The sequence below is a fragment of the Drosophila sulfurigaster genome, chromosome 2R (genome assembly GCF_023558435.1).
Source record: "Drosophila sulfurigaster albostrigata strain 15112-1811.04 chromosome 2R, ASM2355843v2, whole genome shotgun sequence".
In the NCBI taxonomy this organism is placed as follows: domain Eukaryota; kingdom Metazoa; phylum Arthropoda; class Insecta; order Diptera; family Drosophilidae; genus Drosophila; species Drosophila sulfurigaster.
In genome coordinates, this window is record NC_084882.1 from 3,131,059 (window position 1) to 3,153,254 (window position 22,196).

The 22,196-nt window shown below is 32.8% G+C and overlaps 2 protein-coding genes across 12 annotated transcripts in view; both read right to left on the reverse strand.

Moving 5' to 3' along the window:
• LOC133839263 (acetylcholine receptor subunit alpha-like) overlaps positions 1-11,725 on the reverse strand; it is a 108,087-nt gene extending 96,362 nt beyond the window's left edge. For 3 of the 11 annotated variants that reach the window (XR_009894084.1, XM_062270683.1, XM_062270680.1), the window contains exons 1-3: positions 11,560-11,725; positions 3,141-3,416; positions 2,433-2,477 (exon numbers count right to left, since the gene is read on the reverse strand). Coding sequence is in view for 9 of the 11 variants with exons in the window: in XM_062270683.1 (XP_062126667.1) it covers positions 2,433-2,477; positions 3,141-3,380 (285 nt within the window). In the remaining 2 variants the exon portion in view is untranslated. Of the gene's footprint in view, positions 1-2,310; positions 2,478-3,140; positions 3,417-7,950; positions 8,068-11,511 lie in introns of those variants that run through there. The other 8 variants (XM_062270682.1, XM_062270679.1, XM_062270674.1 and 5 more) reach the window with 8 other exon arrangements.
• Positions 11,726-16,187: 4,462 nt separating this feature from the next.
• Positions 16,188-18,603, reverse strand: LOC133839265 (casein kinase II subunit alpha). The gene is made up of 3 exons (XM_062270686.1): positions 18,498-18,603; positions 17,791-17,996; positions 16,188-17,702 (listed from the first exon to the last, which is right to left on the reverse strand). The coding sequence occupies exon 3, from the start codon at positions 17,579-17,581 to the stop codon at positions 16,571-16,573; it is 1,011 nt and encodes a 336-aa protein (XP_062126670.1). The 5' UTR covers positions 17,582-17,702; positions 17,791-17,996; positions 18,498-18,603; the 3' UTR covers positions 16,188-16,570.
• Between the last annotated feature and the right edge of the window lie 3,593 nt (positions 18,604-22,196).

Here is a 22,196-nt window from a genome sequence, read left to right on the forward strand (position 1 = left end):
GGTTGGACGGCTGTTAAGAAGATTCCCAATAACGGCGTCTGGCGTCTCAAATGTCTCGCATCGCTTCTCAAACAAATGCCGGAACTGTTGCCAGGTTATTCCAGGGTAACATATTTAGGATAACCACTGTAGTGCACTGGGCCGCTGAGCTTTCCAAAGCTTTACTCAACACTAATATAAGAAAATTATGTCGACCGTAGCGGACCACTGCATGGCATCCACCCCAGCAATGTCTGGATTATATTTCGGCAAACAGATCTTGCTATTCTGTTAAAACTCGCTCGTCGGCATCTGTATCCCCTTAATAAGTGGCAAAAATGTAGATTTTGTTGCTCTATCAACGCGAAGACATCCATTGAAGTAATTTGGTCAGGGACGAATCCCACTTCTGACGTCGGAGTCTGTTCAGCCGAAGTCTATTCGTTCATTATCGCATAGCGCGTTTCGATGCTTGCAAAGGCGAATGCATGAGCACTTTTACTGCCTACGCTGTTGCCATCGAACCACATTCGGCGACAGCGACGAGACACATTTGTTTCGATCAGATAAAAATTGTCGAAATTATTAATGAATCGAGCACACTCAACTGTAGCTTTCTTACTTGTTTATAAAAAAAAGTTGTGTTAGTTACACTGTTAATAACTCAAGAACGGCTTTACCGATATGGCTGAAAGTTGGTAAGGTGGTAGCTTTGAGGCATAAATAGGACATAGGATACCTACTTACGTCTTACGTATATATACCATTATAACAGGGGTGACAAAAATATTCTTACAGAGACTTGTATACCAAAATATAAACGGAATGTTTAACTTTTTTTTAGGTTGACCCAAGCCAAGCTCACATGCTATGTATATAGATGTAGGAAGTTTAATTACTATTGTCCCGATCAAGACGATCGAGACTTTCCCGACAAAGCCGTAATGCAACAGGGATACGAAGAACCAGAAATTACAAGTAAACAGCGCCGCGTTAGTATGGCTCGACTTCGTGCTTCTCAGTCACAAGAGCAACATCAGGAAGCCCGTGGAACAGCTCGATCGACAATGCAAAATCGTCGAGCAAACAGAGAGAACACAAACAGATAATTTGCGACGCAGAACAAAATATTTATCAAGTGCTGATTTAAATCGAGCAGCGTTTCCATATGATTGGACCACTGATTACAGCTCGCATTCTAGCGTTTGCATTGAACAAATTTGTTGTTTGCATGTATTGGAGTGCACAAAAGTTTTCCAGAGAAACGCCAGGATTATGCTGCCTTAGTGGTAAAGTGATATTGTCATTGATGATTCCGCCACCTGAGCAATTGCATTCGTTTCTTTGTGGCAAAATACCAGAATCACGCCACTTTCTTGCAAACACTTAAAAATATAATGGTTGTTTCCAAAATACGTCATTTGGAGCAGATATTATGGACGAACGAAAAATTAATCCAACTTTTAAGGTATTTATTAGTAAGCTTACTCTACTCTTACACCGAAAAAAGTGGACAAGGACAGATTCATAATCGAATTGGATCTTTACTACCCCTCGAAGATGCACAGCATAAATTTTTACAAATATATTTCATTGGCAAAATGGAAGAACAACTTAATCGACGTGGAGAGATCTATGCAGGAAGGAAGCGAGAAAGACTTCAAGACTTGCAGCAACTGCTTCATGAACATCATCATCATTTGTCAGGTTGTTTAAGAGTGGTCAATTATATGTGGCATGTTCACTGGTCGGAAGACCATCGCGTTGTTTATTTTTGCGCCTGATAAGAACACAAAAAATGTTATGAATCATAAGGTATTTAAGTAAAGAGCAACATAACATAAGTATTGAAATGCAGAAACAATAATAAATGATTAATGTACTTAAATGTTTTTTTAAGAAAAAAATTAATTAATTGAACTATTGCCTTTAAGGCGGAACAGAGTTTGCCGGTTCAGCTAGTATTTTATAAATGTCCTTCAATCTCATCATCATCCTCAATATCGAATAGTGCGACCTTCGATCTCATAACTTGTGTAAAGTAGATACTGCAATTTTGTGACTTCTTGATAATTATTTTATTTTTTGTCACCAATATAAACTTGAGTGACCAACGAAATAAAATTAAAAACACAAAAATTATTTCGGGAAGAAAACAGGTAATGACGGAACAACTGTGACAATGATAAATATGATTAGTCAGCGATTCATAGAGCAATTGACTGAATGTCTACTCTAAACAAAAATAACGAGACAATCCATCTTTGGGCATTAAAAAAAAGATTTTATATACGATAGACCGAAAGTAATATAAATTTAATTGCTAATTACCAATAAACCATTTCATCATTTCATGAAAGCATTATCTAGGGTATTTTTATACGTTCGCTGCTCTTTCTTCGCTCAGAATCTTTAATATTTAATTTCTTTTAATATACTAAAAATGTTCTTACTTGTTCCACCCATAGATTCGTCGTCATAATCTGATTTTTGAGATTCTGAAAAAAAATGCGTTGAGTTAGACAAATACTTTATAGTTATTTAAAAAGAAAATAAAAAAAAGAAACAAAAATGAAGTGAAAGTGGCTTCCTTTAAGATAATAAAAACATTTGTAACCTAGCATTTCAACACATGGATCCCATCCAGAAAGTAAAAAAAACTGGCTTTCTGCGGCGTAGATGTTTTTCTCACTGATTTATTAATTTGAGTTTAATAATTCGTGAAGTTCAATAGGATCTTTATCGGACAAATATACAGATAAGGGGCTGTGGTTAGAATATGACAAAACACTTTCTCGTAGAGTATAAAAACCGACCGCTAAACTAATTTCTTCATACTCTATCCCAAAATGCGACATGTGACATGCTCAGTAAGGCACCAACAAACTCAATTTCTCTTTCCGGTTGGTTAAAGCACATGTCCTTTGAATCTCATCGGCTACCTAATTAGCGATTAGCAATGAAAATAATTCATCTGATATATGAAAGAGACCGCAATGAACCATTTATTTTGCGACAGCAGGCCTTACTGCAATTAAATAGGTTACTTGCCACACCACCAGTATAATTTTGGCCCAAACCAATCGATACGAAAATTCAAAAAATATCATTTGTTTTTAAATTAATAAAATAAAAAATTTTTAATTAATTAAAAAACTTACAACATCAATTAGTTGCGAGAGCTTCAACTTTATGCAGACTTTGAGAACATCTGTGGTATTAACAACCGGCCGGACCAATTTGTTATAATTACTGAGAAGATCGTCGTAAAGTCGTTTGGCATCAGGATTTCCAGCAACTGCTCCATGGACCATAAGAGCTGATAATATCCAAGCTCTTATGCTTTCTTGAGATGTTAACTTCATAACAAACGCTCGTATATAAATTGTTACTAATTGCATAAGTGACGTTATATATTTATTTGGTTTTCAAGTTATCTGCAAATTATAAAAATATTAAAAGTTTCGGATGTTATAAGTTTTGAATGACAATTAATGGCTTTAATTATAATAATAATAATTATGATCGATATAAACAATTCATTTTGTTTGATTTTTCGATTATTTTTATACGAAAAAATAAGAAACGAGTAATTAGTGTTATTAAAAAATCGGCTCTTAATTATAAACGATAATTCTCATTTTATTATCTTTCACATCTTTAATCAAAAAGTCTTCAATTCGGCGTTGAAATTACCACATAATATAAATTTGCAACTAAAAAATAAAACAAGTAAGAAAGTTACAGTCGAGTGTGCTCGACTGTGAGATACCCGCTACCCATTTTCAATAAAGGCAAAATATTGCGGCATCATTTTCAAAATATACCGAAAATACTAAAAATACTACAAATATACCAAATGGTATGTTTGGTATATCGATATAGTACCCCATTCAAAATATACCATAAACGGCACAATGTGCCAGATTGTCGGACAAAGCAACTCAGACCCCTAGTAAGTAGGCGTTTTTGCCCATACAAAAGTATTTCTTTAATAACTTCCACAATTTTTATCTGATCGCAACCAAATTTTCAGGAATCATAACTACTACAGTAATTATTGTATATACCATAATTTCGTAGCTCTAGCTTTAAATATACAGTTGTCATTCGTTTTTTTTGATTTGCGGGGGCGGAAGTGGGCGTGGCAAAAATTTGAAACAAACTTGATCTGCGTGCAAACATAACAAATGCTGTCGAAAAAAAAATTATAGCTCTATCTCTTATAGTCTCTGAGATCCAGTGTTTCATACGGACAGACACACAGACGGACATGGCTATATCGTCTCGGCTGTTGACGCTGATCAAGAATATATATACTTTATAGGGTCGGAGATGCCTCGTTCTACCTGTTACATACATTTCCTGCCGGCACAAAGTTATAATTTTATTTATTCAGCAGAAATAAAGGGAATTAGCTTATCTGCGACCAGCGCTTTAATTCTATCTCTATTATCAATGTTTTGTTTTTTAGCTATACATTTGGAAGAATTTCATAAACTTTTCAGTGTTTCTCACAAAATTTACAAGAATGACAAACTATTTTCACCCTTCGGATTTTGATGAAGTAACAAAAAATTTAAATTCGAATTATTTTTATTCTCTTTAACTTTTATTAAAATGTAATGATTCTACCCTCAAATTTATATCTGCGCTTGCATATTGACTGCAGATTAACATGGTAAAACCATAATAAAGCAAAATTTCGGCAGCTCCGACTTAAAACACTAAAAATGTCGCGGTTGATAAGTCGAAAATCAGAAAATCCATACTGATTATTTGGACCTACAGCTCTGGGAGACTGCTAGCAATTCAAATATTGAAAAACTTCATCATTACCAATCAAAAACTTTGCGACAAATTGTCAATGCTCCTTTCCACATATCTAAAACAAATATTCACAAAAATCTTAATATTCCAACCATAAAACAAATAAATAAATTTAGTAAGAAATACATACATCGATGGACTCCACAACCACGAAAATAATTTAGCCCTAAGTCTAGTAGACAACAATATAACAGCATGAATACTGAAAAGACACCACATTCTCGATCTCCCCGATAGATAATTCTAAGCAACTGGAAAGATGTTTCATATAATAGCAGCAATATAATTATAATTTTTACAAGAAGTGTTTAGTTAGTATACGCAGCCACTTTTTCGCTGTTAATCTCATTATTATTATTAAAAGATTAACAATATATTTGTGAGAAACTTATGTGCACAAAACGAAAGTAAAACTCGGAGTTAAGCGCTGTTCCCAGATGAGAGAAATTTTGAAAGTTCCGCAAATTTTACAGTGACCGCTTGTGGCAACCTTTATGAGCCTAAATTTGGAACAGATGTGGTAACATTACATATTAAATAAATGTAATTCATAAAACTAAATTAAAAGATCTCATTAATTGCCTATTTCTATGCGATAATCTCCTGAGCAACTTGGTTGCAATATTTTTTTGATTTTTAATTTCATATATGTATAGTCTTACGACTCTATAATATTAATTAAAGCTATTTCACTTTACGAGAAAATGCTTCAAACGCTTTCTTTTAATTTTTTTTTTATATATCAATCTCAATGCTTCTCTTCACTTTGCCGATATGAGTGCGAAATAATGGGATGTCTATTTTTTCGCATGTAGAAATGCTGATTTGACATCCACATACATTCCAATATATGAGTTTTGATACATCAGAAGTTACAGAAGTCACAAGAGTTTTTGTAATATATGTATATTTTTCCGCTTTACTCGCAAACGAAGTTAAATGGACCTAATTGTCTCGTCGAAAACGACGAGAGTGGCAACGCGAAGTAACTTCTGATTTTCAATGATCTCCGACTCTATAAAGTATATATGTATATTCTTGATCAGCGTCAACAGCCGAGACAATCTAGCCATGTCCGTCTGTCCGTATGAAACACTGGATCTCAAAAGCTATACGAGATAGAGCACAAATATTTTTTTGACAGCATTTGTTATGTTCGCACACTTCCGCCCCCGCAAATCGACAAACGTAATTTTGATTAAAGCTAGCGTTTGATATATACAATAATAACAATAGTAATTGTGATTCCTGAAAATTTGGTTGCGATTAGATAAAATTGTCGATGTTATTAAATAAATACTTTTATATGGGCAAGAACGCGTACTTAGCAGGGGTTTTATTTGCTTTGGCTGACAATCTGGTATATTGTGCAGTTTATGGCATATTTTGAATATAATAATATAATCTACCGTTTTGTAGATTATTAGTATTTTTGGTATATTTTGAGATTATTATCGCAATATTTTGTTTTTATTTAAAATGGGCACTTGTTTTATTTTTAGTTGTGCGGAAAAAACACGATTTCGCGCATCTGACAACAGTGCTTTAAGCTGAGAGTCTCGGCTCGTTTATTTGTATCTGAAAACTATTGCTATCTAGATTTTTTAAGTAACGCTAAAGCACTTTTATTGTTAATCTTTTCGTTGAGCTAATAGTTAATGCTATCTTGACTAAGTTTATGACACCCTTTAGACATACAAGTAAATCTACGAAATATACATCTTACAGGCAAACACAGATGTCTATCTGAGCGTAGGTTAATTTTCATTGCTGAAACGTTTACGTTTCAATACAATATGTAAAGAAATTGAAATATTTATAGATGCGATTAAGTACCCAGCTGACTTCTGAAAGATCGCTGACTAAAAAACTACCACTGCACCCAAATCTCCGAGGGAATAATTAGTTTATTGGAAAATATTGCAAACCACTTATTGAAAGAAAATCGCCCTTTTTTTTTTTTTTTTTTTAGTGGGACGGCACACAAGATGTTGTATAATCGAAACAACTTCCTATATCCATTATTAAAATTGCAAAAAGTTTTTTAATAGTTGACAAATCTGTCAATAAAATTTATAAAGTTACAGCGCTTATTGCACTTATTGTGCTTATTGAACTTTACTTAGTGCGATAGTTTTGTATGGTTACCATTTTGTTCTACATTGCTCTACTACAAATTCTAAGAAACTTTCAACAGGCTATTGTTTATTTAAAATCAACCGCAAGCTTAAATATTGCAATTTTCTTAAACTCTTGATTTAAGCTTTTCAGACGCATTCTTTGCACGAATACAAATATGAAGCAAAATAAATCAGCATGTTCCCAATTTTCACCATTTAATATGCAAAGGTAACTAATAGGCAAAAATAAATTATTAAGTCATATAAAAGAAATAATATAATATTCAGTATTAAAGAAGGCGAGACCTGTATTTTCGTATGCGTTTCAAGAAGCTAAACAAATTGAAATACTGAGCCATTGGGTGAAATTTTTCTAATAATATTATGTAATTTGAATAGTTACTTTTCTTGTATGTATACAATAAGCTAATATACAAATATCCTTAGCTCAAACATATCATTAGAAATGCGAATAAAAGGCACACATACAACAACACCCGGAGACAGAAAATTAAATAGGGCGTCGGCATGCTTTTGGGGCCTTAAATGATGAAGCAAAAGGGTTAAAAACAATTAAATAACATATTCAAATGTAAATTTTAGTAATAAGTTCGACCATACTCACTAACATTCTAACATAAATTATTGGTTATAAAAAAATAAACTTGATACATGAACATCCGATTTTAGATACATATACAATAAATATACCATAATGTCAGCATACATATGTATATGTTGACATTTTAATTTAATCATATGTACATTTTTATGTACATACATATGTATAAACGGTTATTATATATAAGCTGTTATTTTTTAATAAATCTTCAAAGGAAGATACATACATGGATACATAATGACTGAATAAAGAATATGTTTTGACGGATTTTATGATCCATAAATAGGTGATTTCAATCACACATTTTATTTGTTTTTCAACCTATTGAGAAAACGGCACTTTAGATAATAAAATTTGATTTTTCAAGTGTCAAATTATTATACATACATACATATATACTTATTAAGAAAATAACACGCGAGATATTCACAACAGCATTTTGTTTACCAATTTTTCCCCATTGAATTGATTGTAAATCACTTTTAACTCCACAACTGATTATAACACAAAATTTACAAGAATGACAAACTATTTTCACCCTTCGGATTTTGATGAAGTAACAAAAATTTAAATTCGAATTATTTTTATTCTCTTTAACTTTTATTAAAATGTAATGATTCTACCCTCAAATTTATATCTGCGCTTGCATATTGACTGCAGATTAACATGGTAAAACCATAATAAAGCAAAATTTCGGCAGCTCCGACTTAAAACACTAAAAATGTCGCGGTTGATAAGTCGAAAATCAGAAAATCCATACTGATTATTTGGACCTACAGCTCTGGGAGACTGCTAGCAATTCAAATATTGAAAAACTTCATCATTACCAATCAAAAACTTTGCGACAAATTGTCAATGCTCCTTTCCACATATCTAAAACAAATATTCACAAAAATCTTAATATTCCAACCATAAAACAAATAAATAAATTTAGTAAGAAATACATACATCGATGGACTCCACAACCACGAAAATAATTTAGCCCTAAGTCTAGTAGACAACAATATAACAGCATGAATACTGAAAAGACACCACATTCTCGATCTCCCCGATAGATAATTCTAAGCAACTGGAAAGATGTTTCATATAATAGCAGGGCTCATTGGAATTAAACAAGAGATATAATTATAATTATAATTTTTACAAGAAGTGTTTAGTTAGTATACGCAGCCACTTTTTCGCTGTTAATCTCATTATTATTATTAAAAGATTAACAATATATTTGTGAGAAACTTATGTGCACAAAACGAAAGTAAAACTCGGAGTTAAGCGCTGTTCCCAGATGAGAGAAATTTTGAAAGTTCCGCAAATTTTACAGTGACCGCTTGTGGCAACCTTTATGAGCCTAAATTTGGAACAGATGTGGTAACATTACATATTAAATAAATGTAATTCATAAAACTAAATTAAAAGATCTCATTAATTGCCTATTTCTATGCGATAATCTCCTGAGCAACTTGGTTGCAATATTTTTTTGATTTTTAATTTCATATATGTATAGTCTTACGACTCTATAATATTAATTAAAGCTATTTCACTTTACGAGAAAATGCTATCTCAATGCTTCTCTTCACTTTGCCGATATGAGTGCGAAATAATGGGATGTCTATTTTTCGCATGTAGAAATGCTGATTTGACATCCACATACATTCCAGTATATGAGTTTTGATACATCAGAAGTTACAGAAGTCACAAGAGTTTTTGTAATATATGTATATTTTTCCGCTTTACTCGCAAACGAAGTTAAATGGACCTAATTGTCTCGTCGAAAACGACGAGAGTGGCAACGCGAAGTAACTTCTGATTTTCAATGATCTCCGACTCTATAAAGTATATATGTATATTCTTGATCAGCGTCAACAGCCGAGACAATCTAGCCATGTCCGTCTGTCCGTATGAAACACTGGATCTCAAAAGCTATACGAGATAGAGCACAAATATTTTTTGACAGCATTTGTTATGTTCGCACACTTCCGCCCCCGCAAATCGACAAACGTAATTTTGATTAAAGCTAGCGTTTGATATATACAATAATAACAATAGTAATTGTGATTCCTGAAAATTTGGTTGCGATTAGATAAAAATTGTCGATGTTATTAAATAAATACTTTTATATGGGCAAGAACGCGTACTTAGCAGGGGTTTTATTTGCTTTGGCTGACAATCTGGTATATTGTGCAGTTTATGGCATATTTTGAATGTTGTACTATATCGATATACCAAATATACCGTTTTGTAGATTATTAGTATTTTTGGTATATTTTGAGATTATTATCGCAATATTTTGTTTTATTTAAAATGGGCACTTGTTTTATTTTTAGTTGTGCGGAAAAAACACGATTTCGCGCATCTGACAACAGTGCTTTAAGCTGAGAGTCTCGGCTCGTTTATTTGTATCTGAAAACTATTGCTATCTAGATTTTTTAAGTAACGCTAAAGCACTTTTATTGTTAATCTTTTCGTTGAGCTAATAGTTAATGCTATCTTGACTAAGTTTATGACACCCTTTAGACATACAAGTAAATCTACGAAATATACATCTTACAGGCAAACACAGATGTCTATCTGAGCGTAGGTTAATTTTCATTGCTGAAACGTTTACGTTTCAATACAATATGTAAAGAAATTGAAATATTTATAGATGCGATTAAGTACCCAGCTGACTTCTGAAAGATCGCTGACTAAAAAACTACCACTGCACCCAAATCTCCGAGGGAATAATTAGTTTATTGGAAAATATTGCAAACCACTTATTGAAAGAAAATCGCCCTTTTTTTTTTTTTTTTTTTAGTGGGACGGCACACAAGATGTTGTATAATCGAAACAACTTCCTATATCCATTATTAAAATTGCAAAAAGTTTTTTAATAGTTGACAAATCTGTCAATAAAATTTATAAAGTTACAGCGCTTATTGCACTTATTGTGCTTATTGAACTTTACTTAGTGCGATAGTTTTGTATGGTTACCATTTTGTTCTACATTGCTCTACTACAAATTCTAAGAAACTTTCAACAGGCTATTGTTTATTTAAAATCAACCGCAAGCTTAAATATTGCAATTTTCTTAAACTCTTGATTTAAGCTTTTCAGACGCATTCTTTGCACGAATACAAATATGAAGCAAAATAAATCAGCATGTTCCCAATTTTCACCATTTAATATGCAAAGGTAACTAATAGGCAAAAATAAATTATTAAGTCATATAAAAGAAATAATATAATATTCAGTATTAAAGAAGGCGAGACCTGTATTTTCGTATGCGTTTCAAGAAGCTAAACAAATTGAAATACTGAGCCATTGGGTGAAATTTTTCTAATAATATTATGTAATTTGAATAGTTACTTTTCTTGTATGTATACAATAAGCTAATATACAAATATCCTTAGCTCAAACATATCATTAGAAATGCGAATAAAAGGCACACATACAACAACACCCGGAGACAGAAAATTAAATAGGGCGTCGGCATGCTTTTGGGGCCTTAAATGATGAAGCAAAAGGGTTAAAAACAATTAAATAACATATTCAAATGTAAATTTTAGTAATAAGTTCGACCATACTCACTAACATTCTAACATAAATTATTGGTTATAAAAAAATAAACTTGATACATGAACATCCGATTTTAGATACATATACAATAAATATACCATAATGTCAGCATACATATGTATATGTTGACATTTTAATTTAATCATATGTACATTTTTATGTACATACATATGTATAAACGGTTATTATATATAAGCTGTTATTTTTTAATAAATCTTCAAAGGAAGATACATACATGGATACATAATGACTGAATAAAGAATATGTTTTGACGGATTTTATGATCCATAAATAGGTGATTTCAATCACACATTTTATTTGTTTTTCAACCTATTGAGAAAACGGCACTTTAGATAATAAAATTTGATTTTTCAAGTGTCAAATTATTATACATACATACATATATACTTATTAAGAAAATAACACGCGAGATATTCACAACAGCATTTTGTTTACCAATTTTTTCCCCATTGAATTGATTGTAAATCACTTTTAACTCCACAACTGATTATAACACCCAAAATACCATCAACGCCGAAATAAACAAACTTTGCTGAACGAATTATCTCAGAGAACTGTAGTTCATAAGTAATCTGAAAGTGTTCTGTCATTCTTCCAAAAAATGGAATAAGGTGTCATGGAATTCAACCCTAAAACATCAGCTGTTTAATACTTAGGGATGACAATAATGTCTTCTCAAAGAAATGACAATTATTAAGATATCCTCACAAAATAAAAATCTCCATGGAAGGGAACGAATACGTAAATAAACTAAAATAATGAATATTGGCAGATTTCAGTGGAACAAACTAATAGTGAAAGTTCATACATACATACATAAAAATATATATGTTAAAGAGAAAGATTATGGAGCAAAATAATAATCAAAAGACATGTAAACACAAAAATATCTGCTGATTAACGATTAGAGATGGAAAGCTATCTCAAATATATATATATATTTATATATATATATATATTAACTTTTAACCTATTATTTTAATGGGAGTTAAAAATTGATATTAATTATCATTATCATTTGCAAACTTTGCCGATTTCTATGGCGAAAATAACACTATCAAATTTTATTGCAGCTAGGATGCAATTTTTTTATTTATATTTATGAACAGCTGATTTGACATCCACATATATTCCAGTATCTGAACAAAATCCCACCCCATAAATTTATGGCAGGTGTTTTTTGTCATATTGCTTGGAAATCAGAGCTTTAATAGGCGAATGTTTGAGTGGTGTGGTAATGAATTTTTATTTCTTTATTTATTTCAATGCCAAGGGTAAGCAGACAATAGTTGCTAAAAAAAAAAGCTCACTCTAAAATTTATGGAACTTACGAAATATATAGCTTTTTCGCCGGTCATTTATTTTCATCATCTAGAAACTGCGCTTTATTTTATTTATTTATAACTTTGTGCCGACAAGAAATGTATGTAACAGGTAGAAGGAGGCATCTCCCACCCTATAAAGTATATATATTCTTGATCAGCGTCAACAACCGAGACGAGCAAGCCATGTCCGTCTGTGTGTCTGTCCGTATGAAACACTGGATCTCAGAGACTATAAGAGATAGAGCTATAATTTTTTCGACAGGATTTGTTATGTTTGCACGCAGATCAATTTTGTTTCAAATTTTTGCCACGCCCACTTCCGCCCCCGCAAATCAAAAAAAATCTAATAAGCGTAATTTTAAAGATAGAGTTGCGAATTTTCGTATATACAATAATTACTATAGTATTGTGGAAGTTATTAAAGAAATACTTTTGTATGGGCAAAAACGCCTACTTACTAGGGCTCTTAGTTGCTTTGGCCGGCATTTTGAATGGTGTACTATATCGATATACCAAACATACCATTTGGTATATTTTTATTATTTTTAGCATATTCGATATATTTTGAAAATAATACCTCAATATTTTTCCTTTTTTAAAAATGGGTAGCGGGTATCTCACAGTCGAGCACACTCGACTGTAACTTTCTTGTTTTTGTTTTTATTTTGAGATTCTTACCGCAATATTTTGCTTTTATTTAAAATGAGTAGCGGGTCTCTCACAGTCGAGCACACTCACACATTAAGATTGATCAAAACAAAATGGATAGCACCGGTTATCAGAATTTATTATTCATTTTAATTTGACAAAAATGTACATCATATATTTCTATCATTATTTACTGCAAATCAATGAAAAACAAAAGAAAATTTGTATCACAAAATATATTACAAAATAGAGCTCAAATACCAAACGTTAAGAAAAGGTAATAACTCAACATAATGTGGTATGCCGAATTTATTATAGTGGTTTGAAAATATTTATTTGTGGTATTATAATATACTAAAAATAATTAAAAAAAAAATACAACTTAAATATTCAACAGCCCGCTACCTAACGTCAATCGTTGACTTACCAGTTTATTTTCTCCATATTTTTTAAATCCTGCGAGCGACTATGATATTTATTAACATTCTTCACAAATCAAAATATATTATATATTATAGTATTTTTCATGAGATCCTTGAGAGGCAGAATACTCAAAAAGGAAAAAAAAATGCATTTTACATAACAAATATTAATGCGGGATCGAAACTAATTCCCGCCGCGTAAATTATATCCAGAGTGGTATATCTGGTGGTGTGGTGTATCTAAGCATAGGCATTCATACGGTCAGACATATTATTGCGTCCGATATTCAAACTTAATCGAAATTTGCACACATTTCATTTTATTTCAGAAATGACTGAAGATATTATTGTATGAACCCAAATGATGGGCGGACGGATTATCTCGGCTGTTGACGCTGATCAAGAAAATATATACTATATGTGGTCGAAGATGCCTTGTTCTGCCTGTTAAATACATTTCCTGCCGGAACAAAGTTTAAATAAAAATGTAGAGGCGATTCTCCGATACTGGAATGTATGTGGATGTTAAGTCAGCAGTTCCACATGCTTTCGCATGTATAATGGACAACCTATTATTCCGCACTCATATCCATTAAAATGGATAATTAAAAAAAAAATTAAAATGAAGGCGTCTGAAGAATTTTCTCGTGAAGAGAATCAGCATAAATAAATATTGTGGAGTCGCACGACTATATATAAAATCTAAAATCAAAAAAATATTGAAACCAAGTTGCAATAATATGTGCTTGGGATATTGTCGCACTACAAATAAGCAATGAATGTTTTCTTTTCATGTTTTTTTTTTAATTGCATTTATTTAATAGGCGTGAGCCACCAATTTTGGTTTTTACAATTTCCGTGCCAAAATTAGGGTCCTAATATATTGCTTCGACTTGAATATATATACTTTATAGGGTCGGAGTTGCCTCCTTCTACCTGTTTGTTACATACATTTCCTGCCGGCATAAAGTTATAATACCCTTCTACCATATGGGTAGCGGGTATAAAAACACTATTCGAATTTTTAAGGTATTATAGAATTTTCATAGGCAGATGCAGATTGTAGAATTTTCTGTGCTATTTCCGACGACCAAACGATTAGTACATGAGTTCCACAAGGCAGCGAGGCTGAAAACTTTGAGTGAAAATTCAGATGGCTCATTGAAATCAAAAGAACGCCACTAAAACAAAGAGCGAACCGCCTCAATCTCAATTAGGCTCTTCAATTCTAAACTAACAACAGCAAAAAAACATCTCATCCAGAGCCCATTCAAAGAACCATTTTAGTCGAAATGATCAATCTGTTTAATAGCCAAGCACAAAAAGATACACCGTAGCTTTTGCGCATATAGTTCGAAAAACACAAGCCATTCTAACCCAGCAATGGTCATTACGGTCGCACAATGATAAAAACTGTTAATTGTAAGATTTAATCATTCATTGTTAATCTCATCCAAAGGTTCATCATCAAAATTCAATAAAAACAAGGAAAATATATACAAAAAAAATATAGTATTTTATATATTTGATAAAACTATTTTATTTGACTCAGATGCAGAGGCAACCAGTCTTCACACGAAATTTTTGAAACCTATCGCCAAATGCTAAAAAAATAATTAATCATTCAATTAAAGAACTTCAACTTCAACTTCATTTCAAATCTATCGATTTCCGCAAAATTAATTTAATAGTGATGCTGCAATACTACATATAATATATAGATGAATGGAACTATATTCAGGCAACAGTCGATTTAATTTTTTTAGCATTTGTCGTAGCGTACCGCCAATTCGGAAATGGTCATTTTATAAAATTAATAATTTTGCTGTGAACTTAGATGAACAGACGACGTTATGGTTGCATGTACAGTTTGCCATCATCAAATTGGTATTGTTTTGTCAAAACGTCCATTTTTCAGAAAGATTTTGAAAAGATTATCTATGTTCAATCACAAATCGATAAAGAGCGAAAAGTGAGCGTCTTTTTAATTCTAGAATAAAGTTAGTGCCATTAAACAAAAATGTTAGAAGTTATTTACGAAATAGTTTTATATAACTTTGGTTGATAACCTGGCAATTTTTTAATTTATGGTATATTTTGAAAATAGTAGTAGTAATAAATCGGTATACAAAATATTGCCGTTAGTAGATTTTCATATATTTTCAGAATGATGATACACTGTTCTTCATTTATTAAAAAAGAGTAGCGGTTATTTTGCATTCGTCAGTGCACTTCTTATCTGTTTATTTTAGATATAATGGGAATGCAAACGAAACATCTTGAGTATTGGCAAACGTGTCTTGCTAACAAACTATCAACAGACCCAAGATAGTCCTTGGACTTGCGCTAGTAATTTGCAAAACATCTACGACACGAGCAATTACAGTTGACTTTATTCGCTGTACATATGTACATACATAAACGCACAAATACAAACCCGCTTAGCGGGTGTCATGCTTTGGGATGGGGACGTTATTTAGTTATTTTTTTTTTTAATTTTTCCATTAATTCTAAAAGATTCCGTATATAAAGTTTTTAGAAATTTGAAAAACGTAAAAAATTTGAATGCATCCCTTTATTTCTATCCTCTTTTATCTATTTTGATGGGCTGAATGTACGTTACTATATGATTAATATCTGAAAATTTATTATTAATAGGTTCTAAGGATTTGTTAGAAATTGGAGATTTATTGGATTATATATTTATAATTATTGATATAAATATACTTTAATTATAATGTAGCTTGAAATTCTGTTTTAAGCATGTTGTGTGTATGAATTTGTAATCATAATTTTAAAATATAATTACTTTTGCAGTTTGAAACTTGTTTTACTTTGTAACAGAAAAGACCTTCGTTCATTGTATCATATGTGTTGTGGTAGGTTTATGGGAAATCAATCAGTATAAGTTGATTAAATTATGGTCTCAGTAATTATGTTGCATGTTATCTTCTTATTATAAACTTTAGCACAGAAATTCTTCATTTAACTTAATCATGCGGCTTGTTTTTTCTGTTTACTTTACAATAGGGGAATCATCCTTGTTTTTATTTATTGCTGGTTGTTTGGATTAACCTGTCCATTGACAATTGGCAAAAAGTATGGATGCGCCATAGCTTCGCGAGCAGTGAGACGGTCAACATGATCATAACGTAAAAGTTTATCCAGAAAATCTAATGCTTCCGGCGATACCAAGTGTTGGTTATCAGAATGAACGAAGCGCTCCCAGCGTTTGCGTGAATGACGTTGTAGGATATCATGAAATCGCGGATCAAGATCAATATTGTACTTATCAAGATAGGCATACAGTTCTTCGGTGCCCAGCACCTTGGCAATTCGCACTAGTTGATCGTAATTGTCATGACCATGGAAGAATGGCTCTTTGCGAAAAATCATCGACGCCAGCATGCAACCCAATGACCACATATCCAGTGAATAATCGTACATCTGATAGTCGACCAGAAGTTCGGGACCCTTAAAGTATCGCGATGCCACACGCACATTATACTCTTGACCGGGATGATAGAATTCAGCGAGACCCCAATCAATGAGACGCAATTTTCGATTCTCATGGTCGATCATCACATTATGTGGCTTGACATCGCGATGCATAATGCCCATGCTGTGGCAGTAATCAAGGGCCTTTAATAGCTCAAACAAATAATAGCGTATCTCGTAGTCTGTTAGTGTTTGATAGAGTTGCTTAAAGTCTGTATTGTTCACGTGTTCAAAGATCAAGGCAGGGGTGCGGGACACGGGATCCTTGACGACAGCTAAAAGCGTTATAATATTGGTGCCACCCCTCAAATTCTCCAAGATCTTGATTTCGCGCTTGATCTTCTTTTTTTTTACGGGTTTCAGTATTTTGACCACACACTTCTCGGTTGTCGTTATGTTGATAGCCTCAAATACCTCAGAGTACTTGCCGCGTCCCAATTTGCGTACCAATTGGTAATCGTCCTGATTGCCCCAATCGACCACATAGTTTTCATAGTCCCAATATTCATCTGGCTTGTGAGCGTTCACGTCTGTATAAACGCGAGCAGCGCTTGGCAATGTCATTTCTGCTGCTAGTGAATTATTGTCTACTTTATGTTTTTGTGAATATACTTCCGATTCTTCAGGAGATGATGATTCTGTTGTTGGATGAGTCCACGCAGCAAGATTGGTGTTATAGAATTGACTGCAGAAGATGAAAATTTATCTTAAATTATCTAGAAATTAAAAATATATATATATTCAAATTTCATGTATTGTCAAGCTGAACATACCCGAGTCGAACAGGGTGACTACGAATGAAATGTGGCCCCCTGTGGGAGGACCTAAGTATTGTTGTTGCTAATGAAAGCCGTTCTCCCGTGCGTTTATTGTTGTAACTGCAGTAGATTACGCTAGATAGCAAACGGAATTTGCAGAACTGACCAGCAAATCGACGGTGGGCGGCGACGGCGAAGGACACGTTACTTCCTATGTTGGTCTATTTTATGTAATATAAAGCAAGATTAATCAAAGTGTTTTTGTTTAAAAACTAGAATATCTACGATTATTGAAATATACTTGCACGATTTACTGTATTTACACACATTTCTTTTAAATATATATGTACATACCCAAAAATTTACAAATCTATACAAATCTATATATATACAAATGTGTGTGTTTGCATATGTATGCCATGCATATGTACAATGTACATATATGCAATGTACATACATACGTATGTATGCATATTAAAACACTCACTTCAATTCAATAAAACTATGATAAATTAATGCCAAAAAATTTAAGTTAATGTGCACTTGACGCCCACACAAATTAAAGAAAAAATAAAACTAAACTCGTTAAATGTACTTTTACTCATATAAATGAATTTGGACTTCCACTGCACTGTTTTTATTATTGAAATCATGTACAGATTTCACAATACTAAGTTATATACAATCAATAAATTTATTTAAAACTTTAGCGAAATACTTACATCCTTATGTCAGACAGCGTGGATGACGTGAAAATTTCTTTATTTTCTTTGCTAAACCGATATCATGAATATGGTAGTTCACTGAACTAGCTCATATGAACAGATACAATCGTGTTTTTGTGGAATTCTTTTGGGATGCAAGTTTTAACATCCAAATCAGGCATATACAAACCCTTTGCTCTCACTTCTTCTTTGTTGTTGCCCTGGCTCATTGATATAGGATTCACCTTTAGCCGCACCAGATAGAAGGCTAACTGCCTCCCTCGGCAAGCTAAGCAACAACACTTGCATAGGATTTGCCGTATGCTGAAATATTGGATTGGGATTCTTGAAAATTTCTTACAGAAAAAATTCTTTATTTTCGAGTCTAGCCGACAAGTTTACTTCGCAGCGCTGAATTTATTCTTAGAAGAAAATTTTTTTGGCGAGCGGGAATTCATTATTTGCATTGTTAGTCACTGTATGTATGCATAATTAAGCGCTGTACCCACATACACTATATACATAATGTTTCATAGTGCCTAAATATCGCAAGTTCAACAAAATTTAGTTTGACCGTTTTTAGTAGTCGTAGGTTGAGGGTTTTTCGTTTTTACAACAGCTGATTTGAGATCACCATGCATTCCAGTATCTGGATATCGATACCTGTTGCAAAGCTATGTAAATTTGTTAAAATTTCGATTATTAGTTGTTTTTTTGGTATTTTGTAATCGATAGTTAAAAGAATGATATGAGTAGTTTAAGGACCATTGTGACGATCACATCGTATACTATTTAAACAACTGACTGAAAATGGCGCAAGTCTGTTCAAAATTAGAAAAAGTCACTGCGGTAAGAACTTAGACATAGATTTATCATGCATTACAATGAATTCTCGTGCTGAATCTTGGTAAAACGGATACGGAAACGAATTGTCGGGGACAATACCCTCTTTTATATTGACGGACATACATAACACACCACTCAATAAGTTCCCGGCCTAAGAGGGAAAAACACATTTTTTTCTAAAAATTTACTTTTATTCATCAATATAGTTTCCATCTAGGGCTATACAGTCAGTCCAGCGCTTCTCCAACCTTTCGATGCCATTTTTGTAGAAGAAATAGCCCTCAGTATCGGCAATCACCTCCTCATTTGATCGATATCTCTCGCCTTGGAGGTGCTTTTTGAGATTTGCAAAAAGCCAGTAGTCGCTGGGGGGCCAAATCTGGAGAGTAGGGTGGGTATGGCACTAGTTCGAACCTCAATTCGCTTAATTTCAGCATTGTTGCCATAGACTTGTCACACGGTGCATTATCCTGATAAAACAGCGGTTTCTTCTGTGCCATATGTGGACGTTTTAAATCGCTTGGCCCAGTCGATCTGGCAGCTTTATATAATATTCGTTGTTGATTGTTTTACCTTTCTCTAGGTAGTCTATAATCAAAATCCCGTATGCATCCCAAAATACGGACGCCATAACCTTACCCGCCGATTTTTGTGTTTTGGGACGCATCGGACGGCTTTCACCGGCTACCACCCCATCAGAAGATTGACGACTGGATTCTGGAGTATAGTGGTGTATCCATGTTTCGTCCATGGTTACGTAACGCCTATCGGTCCTATTGCGCTTCAACATGCTTAAACACGCCTCGAATGCATCGATGCGTTTTTGCTATTGGTCCGGTGCTAGCAATCGCGGCACCCACTTTGAGTAGAGTTTTTTCGTATCCAAATGTTCATGCAAAATCGTAAACACACAGCCTTCTGATATCTTTGAGGCATCAGCTATTTCTTTAATTTTAATTTGCGATCGGCCAATACCATTTTTCATATTTTTGCGATATTTTCTGGTGTAACTGCTGTTTTTGGGCGTCCGCTACGCTCAGCGTCTTCGGTAGGGTTGTTGATAATATATCAAAATATCAATATATCGATATTTTTTTTATAAAAATAAATATTTATATCATGATATTTTTTCCCCTGATATATCGAATATCGCGATTTTTTTTTTTTTATATATTTTTGATATTTTCTAATTGGTCACTTTGATTTGACCTAACTTCCTGTAAAGATGAGCGCGGCAAAAAGTTTTTTTTCGGAAGTTAAAAATCATTCTGCAACCTGCACCATTTGCAGTAAAATTGTCAAAACGAGCGGCAACTCGTCGAACTTATACTGTCTCACCTTAAAAACAAGCATCGGCATGTGTGTATTTCGCCGAAATTGTGCCAAGGGTTCACAATTTCGGGGAAATACACACATGCGTGTGTCTGATGTTTTTCTGGGGAATTCGTGTATTCCGTGTAAGAGATTTAATAGGCGAAATAAAATCAGGATTATATATGTTTTTATGCAGATGCATATGTTGATATACACAAAAAAATATAATTATGTATTTATTATACATATATAATTTTGGAGTTAAATTTTGGTTAATGAAAAAAAAATAAATATATAAAAATTAAATATCAAAAATACTTGATATATCGATATTTTTGGGTGATAAATATTTTTATCAATTTGATATATTTTTGAAAAACGATATATCACTGATACGATATTTTTTAAATATCATGCAACCCTAGTCTTCGGTGACCACACGACCACGTTTAAATTCATTATACCAATCCTTAATGGTTGACTTTACTGGAGAAGACCCGGGTAATGCTTATGAATTTTGACTTCTACCGTACTCTTTCCCATAAAAATACAGTGTTTAATGAGAACACGAAATTCCCTTTTTTCCATATTGAAGAAAAACTCAAAAGTTGTTTTCCTTTAAAAATTGTAACTTAAAAGCACGTGGTCGCAGAGTTGTAACATTTTTACACAGAGCTTATAATAATTGACACTATCCATAAAAAATATCGATGTTTGCTTACTACTACCCCTTATATGTCGGGCCGGGAACTTATTGAGCGATGTGTTATAAATACGAAATTATTAGTTTCAGAGAATTCAAAAATACATTAACATATTTCGATTTTAGTCTATTTTCAATTTGTTGGGAAATGCGCGCATTGCCGTAATATATGCACACAAAAAACAAATTTTTACAGCGCTTTATGAAGTTATTTGTAGAAACTCTAGACTTCAACATATTTTATATATGAATCATAAGTTCATACCAAAGTCGCATAAATCAAACAGCGGTTTAGGATGTGTATCTAAAAAAAAAACTCAGAAGGAAGAAGAATATCAAGTATCATTTACGAGCACAAGTTGCCATAATGAGTAAGTGTTCGTTTTAATCAATACAAATTGTTTGCATTTTATTTCTACAGACGCATATTTCGTTGTTCGTTGCAAAATCAAAGTTTATATACGAGAACAAGTTCGGTTATATAACGCTGACACATTAAAATTTTAACAACATTTATGTTGCTGGTGCGTGAGCAGAGGCGAATGTTTGCGAAGGCTATGTATGTATTCTCCCACGTATTATTATTAAATTATTCGTCTAAGTATTACAGGATCATTTTCTATTTCATACTCTATTTAGGCAAAGTGCATTTGCTTCAATGATGCAGTTCTATGATGTGTTGACACCAAAACAAACTCATGATTATATAACGCATTAATCCAAATTCAAATTTCTATATAAATATGCTTCTTAATAAAAAAAAAAAAAAAATAAAAATCTTGAAAAGCTAATAAAAATGATGCAATTCAGAACCTATTTTGGATGTCAAGTAATTTTTATGATTTATAAATAAC

Coding starts and splice junctions, on each gene's coding strand:
- LOC133839265 (XM_062270686.1), bottom strand. CDS start 17,581: ATGACATTGCCAAGCGCTGCTCGCGTTTATACAGACGTGAACGCTCAC.